Raw genomic sequence first — 17454 nt, forward strand, 5'->3', positions numbered from 1 at the left:
TCTAGCGCCTGAGGCAGAGGCCACAGAGCCATCCCCAGTGCCCAGGCCATCTTTGCTCCAATGGAGCCTTAGCTGCGGGAGGGGAAGAGAGAGACAGAGAGGAAAGAGAGGGGGAGGGGTGGAAAAGCAGAATCAAACCCGGGACTTCTGCACGCCAGGCCGACGCTCTACCACTGAGCCAACCAGCCAGGGCCAATAAATAGAATTTTAATTAAAAAGTTAAACTCAGATAAGAGAAGGAAGGGGAAGGGAAACATCTGAGGATTTAGTTGGGAAGGAATCCAGTTGAAATATGTGTTTGGGGATGCCATGTAAAAGCATTTTGTAAGACTCCGGCATATTGCAATGTGTCTAGGATTTGACAAAAGAAAGAAATATGTACACCGTAAGGAATAGCATATTCTATAAGTATAGTTTCTCTTTCTTTGCCATGGAAATGTAAATTGTCATTGGAAAGGGTTCTTTTGTTGGTAGCAGCATCCTGACATTTCAGATAATGCCTTGTAATTATAGGTAGTGAAAGTAAAAAAATAACCAGAAAGAAAGTAGTTGTAGAGTGAACAAAGTGTTAAAGTTCATCCTGTTTTCAATATTTTACAAAATTCTTAAAGTCATTATACCAGTCTTGATCTGAGGTCCTAGTATTTTAGTCATGTTAGGGAATTCTAGTAAACTAACATTTCTTTTTACTAAATAAGCATTTATTTGAAAGAAATAATATATGGTTTATAAATATTATCTAAATTTCTTTGAACGGAAATTTTATTTAGAAGTTATTTGATTGGGTCCCATACTGAAAGTTATAAAGTAAATTTCTGTGTTCTTATTATAATTAACTTTAGCTATTGTTCATAGATCTTTTGCTTTCAGATCTTTATTAAGTTATTTTTTGTGATATGAATGACATTTACTGAGTTTTTACTATATGTCATTTACAGTTGAGGCCACTTATATCTATCTATATATAATTAATTTAGAGAACAGCTTTATATTTAAGAGGTACAGCTGTATATTTTGATACAGACACACATTGTAGAAAGATAATTACAGTCAAGCTAATTAACATATTCTTTTTTTCTTTTTTTTTTTTGTATTTTTCTGAAGCTGGAAACGGGAGAGAGACAGACTCCCGCATGCGCCTGACCGGGATCCACCCGGCACGCCCACCAGGGGCGACGCTCTGCCCACCAGGGGGCGATGCTCTGCCTCTCCGGGGGGTTGCTCTGTTGCGACCAGAGCCACTCTAGTGCCTGGGGCAGAGGCCAAGGAGCCATCCCCAGCTCCCGGGCCATCTTTGCTCCAATGGAGCCTCGGCTGCGGGAGGGGAAAGAGAGACAGAGAGGAAGGAGAGGGGGAGGGTGGAGAAGCAGATGGGCGCTTCTCCTGTGTGCCCTGGCCGGGAATCGAACCTGGGACTTCTGCACGCCAGGCCAATGCTCTACCACTGAGCCAACCGGCCAGGGCCAACATATTCTTTTTTTTAAATTAACATATTCTTTACCTCTCCGTAATTACTATTTTGTATGTGTGGTGAGAAGATTTCAGATACATCTTCTTTACAAATTTTAAATATGCAATACTATATTAACTATTGTCACCATACTGTATATATATGGAGAATTTTAAATTGAAACAAAGTAGTTATTTATTTGAAGTTGTAGGAAACCAGTGTGAGGAAATATCAGAACTTTAAACAATTTTCTCAGTATGCTACTATAGCATAAATTTTACTATAGCATTTATTTCTCAGTTTCATCTGTGTCTGTATTTGTAACCAAAGCAAACAACAACTGCTTGTATAAATTTCTGGTTAAACATGTTAGAATGATTTTGATAAAATTGAGTGATTTGGCATTTGAGTCTTTTTAATATGAAATACTTGTTTTTAGAAAGAAAAGATGATCTTGACATTCTGCTTTAATGTACAAACTTAATCGTTTTGTTGTTCATTAAACCTTTCCTTTCTTAATCTGTGTAAAGGTCTGAACATGAGAGACATTCCCCAAACTGCCCATTTGTGAAAGGTGAGCACACACAGAATGTGCCATTGTCAGTCACTCTCGCAACAAATCCTGCACAGTTTCCTTGTACGGATGGAACTGACAGAATATCTTGCTTTGGGTCTGGGAGCTGCCCTCATTTTTTAGCTGCTGCAACGAAACGAGGAAAGATCTGCATATGGGATGTTTCCAAACTTATGAAGGTATATTTTAATTTTGAAGTAACAGATTGGTAATTGAGAAAAAAAAAATCAGTTGTAAACTCAGGCTTTTCCTTTGTTTAGGTGCACTTAAAGTTTGAAATCAATGCATATGATCCAGCAATTTTACAACAGCTTATTTTATCCGGAGAACCAAGCTCAGCAGTTGATTCAAGGAGACCAACTTTGGCATGGCTGGAAGACTCCTCTAGTTGCTCAGATATACCAAAATTGGAAGGAGATAGGTATGTGATTTATTCAGTGGTATTTATAGAAGTTAATTACTTTCTTTTCCTAAATTATATATTCTTTCTCTCTCTTTTTTTTGAGATAGAGATAAGAAGGGAGAGAGATGAGAAGCATCAACTCATAGTTGCAGTACTTGAGTTGTTCATTGATTGCTTCTCATATGTGCCTTGACCAGGAGTCTCCAGCTGAACAAGTGACCCCTTGCTCAAGCAGTGACCATGGGCTTCAAGCCAGTGACCTTTGGGCTCAAGCCAGTGACCATGGGATCTTGATGATCCCATACTCAAGCCGATGACTCCATGCATAAGCTTGTGAGCCTATGCTCAAGCCAGCAACCTCGAGGTTTCAGAGCTGGGACTTAAGCATACCAGGTCTACACCGATCCACTTTGCTATCACTGGTCAGGCCTAAATTGTTTATTCTCTTAATTTTAATTAAAGAGAGATAAACTATTAGGTCAAGCAGTTAGAGTATAAATGTTCAGTTGGCAATCTGAAATAGCTGTGTGATTCTTGAAATTTCAGAAATGTCATAGTCTGTAAAATGTACTTTGTTTTGTATCTATGTTTGCCAGTTGGAAATAATTGCTTCATTGAAAAATAGTTTAAATTAGTGGTTTTCAACTGCTGATCTGCAGCAGTTCATCACCACCAAACCAGAACTACAAAAAGTGTTAAAGGGTCTTCTTTGTGAAGAAGAAAAAGAAAATCAAGAATAAAAAATACCAGTCCTGGCTGGTTGGCTCAGTGGTAGAGCGTCAGCCCTGTGTGTGGAAGTCCCAGGTTCGATTCTCAGTCAGGGCACATAGGAGAAGTGCCCATCTGCTTCTCTCGCCCTCCCCCTCTCTTTCTTCTCTGTCTCTCTCTTCCCCTCCCGCAGCCAAGGCTCCATTGGAGCAAAGTTGGCCCGGGCGCTGAGGATGGCTCCATGGCCTCTGCCTCAAGCGCTAGAATGGCTCCGGTCACAAGGGAACAGCGCCCTAGATAGGCAGAGCATCGCCTCCTGGTGGACATGCCGGGTGAATCCTGGTCGGGTGCATGCAGGAGTCTGTCTGACTGCCTCCCTCCTGCTTCTGAAAATTTTGGGAGTGGGGGAGGGAAAGAATAATTAAATGTCAATAAATACATATCTACCAACAATTCCTTCAAATACAAATAAGTTAAATGCTCCAGTCAGAGAACATAAGTATGGTTGTTGAATTGAAAACAAAACAAGACCCTTAAACACATGCTGTCTACAGAGAGACTCATTTTAGGTTGAAAGACACACAGAAATAAAAGTAAAGGGATGGAAAAAGATTTTTCATAAAAATGGAAACAACAACAAACCAATAAGCTGGCATAGCTATGCACCAGACAAAACAGACTTTAAAGGGCTATGACAAAAGACAAAAAAAGGACCCAGCAATTTCACTTCTGGGTATTTATTCAAAGAAACCTAAAACACTAAACTGAAAAGACATATGCAGCTATATGTTCATTGCAGCATTATTTATAATAAAAGCAAGATGTGGAAGCAATTGCAAGTGTCATCAGTAGATGAATGGATAAAGAAATGGTGCATATATACAATGGATTATGACTCAGCCATAAAAATAGAATGAAATATTGTCATCTGCAACAGCCTGGATGGATTTAGAGGGTGTTGTGCTTAGTCAAATAAGTCAGACTGAGAAAAAACAGATGCCATATGATTACACTTTTTTGTGGAATCTAAAAAATGAAATAAGCAGAACACAAACAGACTCATTAGAGAACATTTTCATGGTTGCCAGATGGGAAGAGGGTTGGGGGCATGGGTGACAGAGGTGATGGTAGTTAAGAAGTACAAATTGGTAGTTACAGAATAGTCATGGCATGTAGAGTACAGCATAGGACATGTAGTTAATATATATAATATTTTAATAATTATGTATCGTGTCAGATGGGGATTTATTGGGGTGATCATTATATAAATGCCTAATCGAGTTTTACACTAGAAACTAATATAATATTATATATCAACTGTAATCAAAAAATGTTTAAATTATTTAAAATAAATAATTTCATTGGAGAAGAAAAAGTGGGTGTAACTGCTAATACTAAAGACTTTTGAGTGCTTTGTAGAAACCTTCATTCAGACTACTTGAGAAAATATTTCAGATGTTGCTCTGTAATCCTAGCCCAGCTCAGAGTTACAATTGCAGTTTGTGAAACAGATGAGTGAAGTGAAATTATGTTTTGACTCTTCTGCCCCCACATAGATCAAATAAAGTTATAGAAATCAGGGATCTGTCAAAGAAGTTGAATGGAAGAAAATCTAGCACAGAAATTTTAACAAAGTGTTTCTATAGCAGTAATTATCATACCTCAACATTTTGCTAGATACTGATAAATTGTTTTTAATAATTAGGTCATTCTCCCTAGCCATGATTATGTCCTTTTTCATGAGCATGTCTATAATTTGAAGTGCTAATGAAAATGGAGAAACTAAAACCTCTAGGCTCAACTGTTTAGTTTTCAAAACATGTTATCTTAAGTAAAAATTTAAAACTTATACACAGCATACCACTCACAGAAATTAAGGGATATTTCACTGCTTCATATTCATTTTTGAAATATCCCCTAATTTTTGTGAGCAAATTATTTATTGTTTATTACTTTGCAGAAGGTTTTGTATCATGTAAAAGGCTTTAGTAAATCTAGTGTCTATTACATAAGCAGTGCATACTTATTGTACAAAAATTGGAAAGTAACAGGAATAACTTGAAATGTATAGTACTCATAATCACAATTATGTTAACATTTATGTGTATTTTTAAACATGTATTTGTGTGTAGGTTTTAAATGCATGTCAGATTTTAAATGTTTTATTGAAGTGTTATTGCATGTCATAAAATTCACCCTTTTTTGTGTATCAATTATTTTACCCATATAATTTTATATAATAGTATGAGAATGTTTCTATCATAGAATTTTTTAAAAGTTTATTTTTTAATTTTTTTGCCAATCAAGGATGATTGGCAACCCTTTCTAATATTTTTTGTGACTTCATTTTGAGATACTCAAATTTCTTCTTTAAAATATACTACTACTCTTTTAACCTTTACCTCTGTAAAGCTGGGTAATTGGTTTTCTTTTCTTTTTTTTTCTTAATTTTGAGGGAGAGAGAGGGAGGAGGGAGGTAAAGAGGTAGGGAAGGAAAGAGAGATCAGAAGAGATACATCAACTCTAGTTGCTTCACTTTAGTTGTTCTTTGATTGCTTCTCATACATGTGTTGATGGGGTTGGGTGGAGTGGGGGTTGGGCTCAACTAAAGCCAGTGAACCCCTGCTTAAGCCATTGACCTTGGGCTCAAGCCAGAGACCATGGGATCATGTTAGTGATCCCACGCTCAAGCCTGAGGAGCCCACACTTAAGCCAGCTACCTCAGGGTTTTGAACCTGGGACTTTGGCATCCCAGGTTCAGACATCCCCTGTTCCTGTAATTGGTTATTTTTCTTTTCCTTTTTTTTTTTTTTTTTTTTTACAGAGACAGAGAGAGAGTCAGAGAGAGGGATAGATAGGGACAGGCAGACAGGAAGGGAGAGAGAAGAGAATCATTAATTTTTCGTAGCAGCACCTTAGTAGTTCATTGATTTGCTTTCTCATATGTACCTTGACCGTGGGGCTACAGCAGACCGAGTAACCCCTTGCTCAAGCCAGCGACCTTGGGTCCAAGCTGGTGAGCTTTTTGCTCAAACCAACTGAGCCCGCGCTCAAGCTGGCGACCTTGGGGTCTCGAACCTGGGTCTCGAACCTGGGTCCTCTGCATTGCAGTCTGACACACTATTCACTGCGCCACCTCCTGGTCAGGTGGTTCTTTTTTTTAATGTTAAAGCTTACCTGTATTTGATACCTATTGTGTTTTCTTCTTTTGGACTTCTTCATTCTGGATAATTCCAATTTATTAATATTTCATTGGGATTTATTATTCTAGGCATCTTTATTATTTCTCTGAAACAGCTTTTTATTTTTTTTAAGCCAGAGAGAGAGAGAAAGGGACAGGAAGGGAGAGAGATGAGAGCATCAACTCATTGTTGTGGCAATTTAGTTGTTAGTTGATTGCTTTCTTATTTGTGCCTTGACTGGCAGCTCCAGCAGAGCGAGTAACCCCTTTTTCAAGCCAGAGCCACCGACCTTGGGTTCAAGCCAGCAACCTTGGGCATCAAGCCAGCAACCTTGGGCTTCAAGCCAGTGACCTTTGGGCTTAAGCCAGCGACAATGGGGTCATGTCTATGATTTCATGCTCAAGCTGGTGACACTGTGCTCAAGTTGGTGAGCCTGCGCTCAATCCAGATTGAATCTATGCTCAAGTTGGTGACCTCAGATTTTGAACCTGAGTCCTCAGCATCTTAGGCAAACACTATCCACTGCCTCAACACACAATCAGCCTTTTTGTGTTTGAATATCTTGAGGCTAATTAGCAGCTCATTTTAAGCAGTTTGCTTTTATTTGAAGATTTTATTTATTGATTTTAGAGAGCAGAGAGAGAGAGAGAGAGAGAAGGGGGTGGGGAGGAAGAGAAAGCATCAACATGTAGTAGCTGCTGTTTCTGTGTGCCTTGACTGGGCAAACCTGGGGCTTCGAACCCAAGATTTCAGCAGTCCAGGTCGACGTTTTATCTACTGCACCACCACAGGCCAGGCAACTTTTCGTTTTAAATTATAGCACAAAATTAGTTTATAGATAATTATCACCATCTTAAACAACTAAAACAGAATATGTAAAAAATATCTAAGCAAGTTTCTCCTCAAATACTTAAACTTTTTTTGTTTTTAATAAAGATTACTAACTTACATTTTATTTTATTTTTAAGTAAGAGGAGGGAAGATACTCCAACAGGCGCCCCAACTGGAATCCACCCAGTAATTCCTGTCTGGGGCTGCTGCTTGAATCAGCCGAGCCATCTCCTGCACCCAGGGCTAATGCTCGCACCAGTCGAGTCACTGGCTCTGGGAGAGGAAGAGAGAGAGAGGAGGGGGATGGGCAGGGATGAGAAGCAGATGGTAGTTTCTCATGTATGCTCTGACTGAGGATCAAACCAGGGACGTCCATATGCTGGGCTGATGCTCTATCCATAGAGCCAACTGGCCAGGGCCACATTTCATTTAAAATAACACTATAGCCCTGGTGGGATAGCTCAGTTGGTTAGAGCATCATCCTGAAGCACAGAGGTTGTTGGTTCCACCCCTGGTCGGGGCACATACAGGAACAGATTCATGTTCCTGTCTGTCTCTCTATCCCTTTCTTTCTTGCTAATATTAATAAATAAACTTTTAAAATAACACTATAATGCTTGGGTATTTCAGATGTAAGTGGAATACATAGTTTCCAAAAGGGAGAATTACCATTACTTGTTGTAAATGTATCTTTTTATTTTTGTAATTGAGGTTATTAAGATTTTAGAATTGCTGTGAAAGTGCTAATTATTATAGTACAGGTGCAGCCTAATATTGTACTAAAGTGATCTGTAATTATATCTTTTTTTGGTCTGCTAACAATGGAGAATGAGGATAAAGATGGATACAAATAAGGTGTCTGGAGATTTCTTGACCATCTTGAATACAGAGCAAAAGAGGGAATATTATCTAATGCCTTATCTCCTAATTTTTGGCTTATAATAATTTTCCTGCTTGTCAAGGAGTTCTTAACATCCCTTCCAAAACAAACAAACCAAATACAAAAAAGAAATGCATGTGTGTGAGCATATGTATACTCACATAGTAATCAGCTCTTCTGTTTGGTTTTAGGGTAACTTTTCTGAAGTAGTAATAGAATGATTATTAAAATCTTACTACTAGAAGCTTGTCCTTGATATATAATAATAGCTGCCTCTTTTTTAGTATTTTATTTAGCCAAACTATACCATTCCATACCTTCATAGTCTTCAAATTCTTACAAATTCTGTTATAGATCCTTAGAGGTTTTCAGGCATTTACTTAATGATTTAAGATGATTCATTACCAGCATTGTTAAGCAGTTATTACCTCAGACTACTTATATATCATTTAAGGTAGTTTAAATAGTTTTTATGTGCTAATATTCCAGGTGGAAAGCAGTGGTTTTTGTAACATTGTACTTTTTTTTTTTTTTTTTTTGCTGTCCCATTTTGCGTGCACATTTTTTTGAATTCAAATTAATTTTTTACTTTGTCTTTTAAGTGATGATTTACTGGAGGATTCAGACAGTGAAGAGCATTCCAGATCAGATTCTGTGACAGGTATGTACAAAATATTAGATAATCTGTTTATATCAGGGATCTTGAATTAGTAGTATATAGTGTTTCATACTCAAATTTTAAATGTACCTATTTGAGCCAAAGGAAGTAAAAGAAAGGTTTACCAAATTTTTGTCACAGATGTCAGAGAGTTGACATTAAACTCTTCAGAATGTGTTAAATCTATTAATATAATGTATTCTCTTAATAAATAAAAGTAACATTTAAATTAGGTTTCTTTGTTCCCAAAAGAAAATAGGTAAATAGAAAATATATTTTTAAGTATGAAATCATAAACATTAAGGCATTAATATATACTGCCTTATTCATTATCTTATGAAATATTAAAGCAAAAGAGTATGGTTTACATTTTAATAAAGTTAAAGGCAAGGGTAATAATGCATTTCAAAATAGTTTTACTATGTCAATTTAAATCCTATCACTTATTTATAGACTAATAGCATTTCCTAATATATAAAATAGTTATATAAGGTCTACCGGAAAATTCTGTCCGTTTTTATCACAAGTTTCGATACGTAAGCACGTTTATTTGGCACATGTGTGCCTCTCTATTTTTATCACTTAATGTATACATACTGACATGCGTGAAGCAATAGTGTACCCATAGTTACTGATAAAGTTCATTTATGCCACTGTATTGTATACAAATTTCAACAAGGAAGAAATGCAACAGAAGCATGTAGAAATTTATTGAAAGTGTTTGGTGAAGGTACAGTTTCTGATAGGACATGCAGAAGATTGTTTGAAAAATTCGAAACAGGTGATTTCGACCTTTCTGATAAGCCACGTTCTGGGCGACCATCTTTGATATATGACAATGTTGTTAAGACCATGTTGGAGCAAGATCCTTTTCTGACAACGTCAGAGATCGCAGAAAGTCTTAGTCTTAATTCAGCTCAGCAAACTATTTCGGACCATATTCGGAAGATAGGATTGGTGTGGAAATATATTATTTAATAAAGTTTACTGATGGTAAGAAAAATTTTGTTTTATTCTAAAAATAGACAGAACTTTCTGGTAGACCTTATACTAACATCTGTTAGAGTTTTGGGATTAAGATAAAAATATGTAAAGCATAATTCCTGGAAGTAGCTAGTATTTTATTTATTTATTTTGAATTTATTGGGGTGATGCTGATTAATTTAGGTTTCAGGTGCCCAATTCTACAACACATGTTCTGTATTGTGTATTTACTTCCCCAAGTCAGGTAGTAGTTATTTTAAAAATGTGATAATTTTTGCACTATTGCTATTTTCTAATGTCAAATCTAATGAATTTTTTTTTTTTTTCCCCATTTTTCTGAAGCTGGAAACAGGGAGAGACAGTCAGACAGACTCCCGCATGCGCCCGACCGGGATCCACCCGGCACGCTCACCATGGGGCTACGCTCTGCCCACCAGGGGGCGATGCTCTGCCCATCCTGGGTGTCGCCATATTGCGACCAGAGCCACTCTAGCGCCTGGGGCAGAGGCCAAGGAGCCCGGGCCATCTTTGCTCCAATGGAGCCTTGGCTGCGGGAGGGGAAGAGAGAGACAGAGGAAAGCGCGGCGGAGGGGTGGAGAAGTAAATGGGCGCTTCTCCTGTGTGCCCTGGCCGGAATCGAACCCGGGTCCTCCGCACGCTAGGCCAATGCTCTACCACTGAGCCAACCGGCCAGGGCTTCTAATGAATTTTTAAAAAGATTTTATTTATTGATTTGGGGGGAAGAGAGAGAGAGTAGTGGGGGTAGAAGCAGGAAATATCAATTTAAAAGAATACTTGCTTCCTATATGTGCCTTGACTGGACAAGCTCAGGGTTTTGAACTAGTAACTTCAGCGTTTCAGGTTGACACTTAATCTACTGTGCCACCACAGGTCAGGTAAATCTAATGAAATAAGGTTATATATAACTTGCTATATCTCTGAAGAAAACATGATTTTGTATTATATGGTTGTCAGAAGTTGTAGTTAGTACAAAGTAGTAAGTATGCTCTAAAATTTAATTTGTTGTGAAATCGTTTTTAAAGCCACCAGAAAATACTGGACTAGTTTTGGGTTAACCCTTAGTTAACTTTTGAGGTAATTCTTAGACATGAAAAAAAATCAACAAAAAGGTAGGATTATGTTCTGAATGATGTACAGATATGTACTTACCTCCAGAATAATAAAAATTTTGTTGAAAAACATTTACTCTTATGATGGTAATCTTCTTTTCCATCTTTGTTGTGATTTAGCCAAAGCAGAAAAGGGCTACTATTGCATATTCTTACTTTAGCAAATAGTAGTAAACTTTTCAGTGGTTACCTGGAGACTTGGTTAGAACTCAATCTCTTTCTACAGAACAGCTCTGTGGTCTTGTCAGGTCACTGCCTAGCCCACAGCTTTTCCTTTGCAAACTGAAATGTTTTAACTACTGTTGCTTTTTCTGCTCTAAATATTTTTATTCTAACCATAACCTTTCCTTTGTATGCTGTAACTTTGCTCTTTTCTCTGGGTCTAAGGATCTCAGTAGGTATTTTTGTAATTATAATGTCTGTGTTTGGTCTGTGTTTTTACTCCCTTTTGTACCTTTACTTTTTCATCTCTGCCTAGTTGATCTTCCACATTTCCTGTAGATACTGTAGTTCTGTTTATGTCTCTTCTCAGTATCTAAAAAATAACCATAACCATATATTCATGTTGACTCTTTCTGTGATACCTCATTTAGGGTTGAGAGTGTTGTTTTTAATGTAGAATTAAAAGGTATCAAGGGTAAAAGAAAAATTCTTTTAGTTCAAAAGTTTTAATTGCATCCTTTTGAGATTTGAGTAGCTCATTTATTTGTGGTGAAATATATATCTTCTAAGGTAATTATATTGATATAATTACATATAAAAATATATGTTACAGTCTAAGCCAGTGGTTCTCAAACTTTTTGAAGTCGGGGCACATTTAAAATCCTACAAATAATTGTAGGCACACTATATACAAATTTCTGAGAAATATGTTATCATAATTAAGTCATATATTAAAGAAAAAAAATAAAGTCCAAGTGTGATTTTATGGCTTTTAAACAAAATAAATATTACAAAATTAAATTCATTCTGACATTAAAAAACATTTTTGTTACATTTTTTGAGTTATGCTTTTTAGAATTCGTAAAAAAGAAGGGTTAAAAATTAAAAAACGAGCCTGACCTGTGGTGGTGCAGTGGATAAAGTATCAACCTGGAAACCCTGAGGTTGTTGGTTCAAAACCCTAGGCTTGCCCGGTAAAGGCACATATGGGAGTTGATGCTTCCTGCTCCTCCCCCCTTCTCTCTTTCTTTCTCCCCTCTCTATAATGAATAGATAAAATCTTTAAAAAAAATAAAAAATAAAAAAAATAAAAATAAAGTTAGTTATTTAAAAAAAAAAAAACGAGCAAAACTATCTTTTTATATATATAGATACATTCTTAGTAAGATTTAGTAAATTCGGCAGGTCCCGGCATGAATGTGTTAAATTTTTTCATTCTTGTTTTTATGAGAAACATGAGCCTGATGTGTCTTAGTGATTTCTTCAATGTTTGGGCAGATATTTGAAAGGCAAACTCTCATTTCCTTGTCAATACATTGAAGAATTCCTCTCTTTTTACTCTTAATTGTGTTGAGTGTAGAAAAGCCCCACCATACATATCATCTTAACTTTACACCAAACAAAGGATAGAAGAAACTTGCCTCCAGTCTTTCCAGGGAACATGAGGGTAGTGTAAACAATCCAGCACCACAACTTCACAGCCTTTTGCAACCTAATCAGGAAGTGAGGTGGGGGGTTGGGCAGACTGTCAGCTTACAGCCAATTCCCCACACCTCTGTCCCCTAAAAATCTAAACTCCAAAAACGCTTTTGGTTTTTTGGTCCCTAACAGGCACATATTTCTCTGTAATATCATAGAGCGCGCCTGGAAATCTTCTAGGGCGCACCATTGTGCCCTGGCATACACTTTGAGAACCACTGGTCTAAGGTATCATATTGAAAGATTTTTGGTGATTCAGTGGCTTTTTGGTGACTTTGTGGACTTGTGATATTAATGGGATCTGTGTTTTCTTCTTGAATAAAATAAGTCACAGGTGCTATCTCAAAACTAATGTTTATCTATTCTGGGTGATTCCCATCAAATTGAATGATATAGTCTGAAGAATTATATATTTTTTAATTTCAAAAATGTGAGCGGAGACCAAGAGACTTTTATCTGGTTTTCAGTTAATAGTTTTGACTTTTGAAAGTGTCTAGATGAAGTCAGAGAGAAAAGTTTGGTTTGGGGGTCATATATCAGAATTAAAGATAAGTTGCTTTTGTAAAGAGTGTAAAGAATGTTTGTCAGGAGATTGCAGATGGTTCAAAATAAATTTAGATAGTTTTAGAAAAGGACGTGCATAAAACCTAATTGCTAACCTCAGGAAATTTGGCTGGCAGAACTGTAGGCTGAAACTATATACCGTATTTCCCCACGTATAGGACACTCTCATGTGTAAGATGCACCTTAATTTTAGGGCCTGAAATTTGAAAAAAAAAGTATTACATAAAGTTATTCAACTTAGTTTTATTCATCATAAAATTCATACAACTCCTCATCACTGAAAACTCCCATTCATTAGTTTGCCCTCAGCTGTGTCTGATGACGAATCACTGTCTTCAACAATGAGCCCAAAAACAAGTGTGAAAAAGTGGGAAATGCTAGTAAAAAAATCTACAACTGTATAAGACACACCCAGTTTTTAGACCCCAAATTTTTCAAAAAAAGTGCAACTTATACATGGGGAAATATGGTACTTATGTAAGCAGAATAGGCCCGTGTTTTTCAAATTGATTAACTAAAGAGTATTATACTGTAGGATGTCTGTAGGATATTGTGTAAAAAATTTTTTGTGAGTTACAGTGAGTTTGAGAAATTCTGAGATAAGTACAAACAACAGGTTTGCAGTTTGACAGTTGTCATTGTGCTACTGTCAGTCTTCTGAAGTAGAATGTGTGGCATATGCTGTTTCCCAGATGTTGATTAGTTGAGAGGAAGCAGAGTAGTAATGCCACTTGCTATATTTCCCCTTCAAATGAACAGTCTCCTCTCACATTCCGTTTACTTTGAATATTATCTTAAATATGTGTTATGGCTAATATAGTGTGTGTGTGTGTGAGTGTGTGTGTGTACATACATACATGCCTGCATGCATAGACATTCACACACACATATAATAAACCAGCTTTTTCTTGGCAATTTTATATGATAACTTAAAAAATTTAAGTTTCAATTTGGTCTAAAAATAGTTGAACATCCTCAATATTTATTATAATATACTCATGTTATAAACACTTAATTTCAAGTCTAGATTAGTAAATTAGTAAAGTAGAATAAATTACATAACTAGTGCATGACATTATATAACCAGATGAGTGCCTAAGTAAATGAATAGCTTCATTAGGACAATTGTTGAGTTTATAAATAAACATTTTTTTCTTTTTAGCTACAAATGTTTTCACTTATAGATAACCATAATAACATTATGTGAAGTAAGAAGATTAATCTCAGAAAATGGGAAATTCTAAATGAAGCTGTTAGTGAGCATTTTGCAGATATTAATAAAATAGATAACAAAAAATGGTATAAACAGAACTTCCAGTATATCTTAAGTGTTTGATGTTCCGTGACTCTTTCTTGCTGATTCCTTTACTTGGTCAGCTTTCAAACTTTTATGAAGTCACCTTAAATTATCTTATATTTCTGTTACTCTTCTCTATTCTTAATCTGAAATTGAAAGTCATTTACAGTGTTTTTTGTTTTTTTTGTATTTTCATAAGTTACTTAGAGTGGTCTTTACATTATTATTGCTGATATTTTTGTTGCCTGAGTGATAGTGGTTTGTGCTATTCAGAAAAGAAAGAACAGGTTGGCTGAAACTTTCAGTTTGGTATCAATAGTTATACCTGGTTCATAGGTTGACATCTGTCACAGGGTTTTGTGTAGACAGAGCTGGCATGTTTAGAGTACTGAGACTGAGTGTATTCTTTGTAAGGGGACGACTTGAAGAGAACACAGTAAACAAAAGGTCAGTAAGGTGTGATATGATGTAGTTGACATTAAATAAACATAGCATATAATACAGAAAACTTATATTTCACTTTAAAAAGGACATATTTTGGGAACTTTTTTCTTTCTGGTTATTATTTTTATAAGCTCAGGTTAGAATTAAATTTCATGCCAATCAACTGATAATTAGCATGTGGAGTAGAAGAGAAGAGATAATGCTGTGACTTGTAAATGGTAAAGGAAAGGGATCTGAGATTACAATCATGTTTCATGGATAGTCTACGTGTATCAATGACAGGTGCATAAATAGTATTCAATATCTCTGGTTTCTGAATTCCTATTATTTTGATATTAATCATGTCTTCATTTTTTTTTCCTTTTTTGAGAGAGACCAGAAGTTGAGAGAGAATAATCAACTCTCAGTTGTGACACTTTAGTTGTTAAATGATTGCTTCTCAAATATGCCTTGACTGGGCGTCTCCAGTCGAACCAATGACCCCTTGCTCAAGCCAGCGATCTTGGGCTCAAGCCAGTGACCTTAGGCTTCAAAGCCAGCCTTCTTTGGGCTGAAGCCAGCAACAATGGGATCATATCTGTGATCCCACGCTCAAGCCAGTGACCCCATGCTCAAGCTGCTGACCTTGGGGTTTTAAACCTGGGTCCTCAGCGTCCCAGGTTGATGCTCTGTCCACTGCGCCACCACCTGGTCAGGCTGTCTTCATTCTTTAACCCTTTTATTCTTCTAATTTTTTTAAAAGGAGGTTTGCTAACAAATTGTCAGATGATTATATTCTGATTAGAAAATTATTTTGAGTCTCTTGGATACCTTTATGGTTTTTCTGGGTGGGTTCATCTCAGATTTGATTAAATTTTTTTTAAATACTTAAAATTCTTCCATTTATATAATTATATTACATGGATTAGATGAGTAAAAACAAAAATTAACAAAAATATACTGGAGATTTTGATTTATATTCACAAGTCTATTGCTAATGAATATTTTCTGTTTGAAGGCCATACATCACAGAAGGAAGCCATGGAAGTGAGCCTTGATATAACAGCACTCAGCATTCTACAGCAGCCAGAAAAACTTCAGTGGGAGATTGTTGCAAATGTGCTTGAAGATACTGTTAAAGATCTTGAAGAACTTGGGGCAAATCCTTGCTTAACAAACTCTAAGAGTGAAAAGACGAAGGAAAAGCACCAGGAACAACACAACATTCCCTTTCCATGTTTATTGGCTGGAGGTTTATTAACATATAAATCTCCTGCTACCTCACCCATTAGTAGTAATTCTCACAGGTCACTGGATGGTTTAAGCCGAACTCAGGGTGAAACTTTATCAGAACAAGGGTCAACTGACAATGAATCCTGCACTAATTCAGAATTAAATTCTCCTTTGGTAAGGAGGACTTTACCCATTTTGCTTCTTTATAGCATCAAGGAATCTGATGAGAAAACAGGAAAAATCTTTTCACAGATGAACAATATAATGAGTAAAAGTCTGCATGATGATGGTTTCACAGTCCCACAGATTATTGAAATGGAACTGGATAGTCAGGAACAGTTGTTGTTGCAGGATCCTCCTGTGACTTACATTCAGCAGTTTGCCGATGCGGCAGCCAGCCTTACCTCTCCAGATTCAGAGAAGTGGAACTCTGTGTTTCCCAAGCCTGGGACCTTGGTTCAGTGCTTGAGGCTGCCAAAGTTTGCAGAGGAGGAGAATCTTTGTATAGACTCAATAACTCCTTGTGCTGATGGAATTCATTTGTTGGTAGGACTGCGGACATGCCCTGTTGAATCCTTGAGTGCAATAAATCAAGTAGAGGCCTTGAATAATTTAAATAAATTAAACTCTGCACTATGTAATAGACGGAAAGCTGAGCTGGAATCCAATCTTGCTGTAGTGAATGGTGCAAATATTAGTGTAATCCAACACGAATCACCAGCAGATGTACAGACTCCTTTGATAATTCAGCCTGAGCAGAGGAATGTTAGTGGTGGATATTTAATACTTTATAAAATGAATTATGCCACTCGGATAGTGACTTTAGAAGAGGAGCCAATAAAAATCCAACATATCAAAGATCCCCAGGACACAATTACCTCGCTCATTTTGCTTCCACCAGATATTTTGGATAATCGAGAGGAAGACTGTGAGGAACCTATTGAGGAAATGCAGTTAACCTCAAAGAATGGCATTGAGAGAGAAAAAAAGTCTGATATTTCTACGCTTGGACACCTGGTAATAACCACTCAGGGAGGATATGTAAAAATACTGGATCTTTCAAACTTTGAAATTTTGGCCAAAGTGGAACCTCCCAAAAAGGAGGGCACTGAGGAACAGGACACATTTGTTTCTGTCATTTACTGCTCTGGCACAGATAGGCTGTGTGCGTGCACCAAAGGTAAGCGGCTACTTTGTTGATTTGTCTACAAACCTTGTGTAACTACTGTATGTGGCATTTGTTGAAGTGCATGCCCAGTATGAATTTCAGATCCATGTAGATCAGGGGTCTCAAACTCAACTCAGCATGTGGGCCGCAGAGCAAGATCACAGCCATTCGGCGGGCCGCACTAGGTCTACAAAAGGCAACTGTTACGCAACACTTTTCTCACTGCAGTTGAAAACAAAAACAATCAGTACAACAAGCACAATCGTGCATGCAGTTTACTCAGTGTCACAAAATGACCAGAAACTGTAGTTCGCATCACAACTGCTGT

The 17454-nt window shown here is 36.9% G+C and overlaps 1 protein-coding gene across 10 annotated transcripts in view; it reads left to right on the forward strand.

The window, feature by feature from the left end:
* The window catches only part of BIRC6 (baculoviral IAP repeat containing 6), a 247818-nt gene that overhangs the window by 57665 nt on the left and 172699 nt on the right, over nucleotides 1–17454 (forward strand). For all 10 annotated transcript variants that reach the window (XR_010730270.1, XM_066266863.1, XM_066266865.1 and 7 more), the window contains exons 7-10: nucleotides 1981–2203; nucleotides 2285–2445; nucleotides 8631–8689; nucleotides 15744–17138. Coding sequence is in view for 9 of the 10 variants with exons in the window: in XM_066266863.1 (XP_066122960.1) it covers nucleotides 1981–2203; nucleotides 2285–2445; nucleotides 8631–8689; nucleotides 15744–17138 (1838 nt within the window). In the remaining variant the exon portion in view is untranslated. The remainder of the gene's footprint in view (nucleotides 1–1980; nucleotides 2204–2284; nucleotides 2446–8630; nucleotides 8690–15743; nucleotides 17139–17454) is intronic.

The sequence above is a fragment of the Saccopteryx bilineata genome, chromosome 3, assembly GCF_036850765.1.
Source record: "Saccopteryx bilineata isolate mSacBil1 chromosome 3, mSacBil1_pri_phased_curated, whole genome shotgun sequence".
Lineage (NCBI taxonomy): Eukaryota > Metazoa > Chordata > Mammalia > Chiroptera > Emballonuridae > Saccopteryx > Saccopteryx bilineata.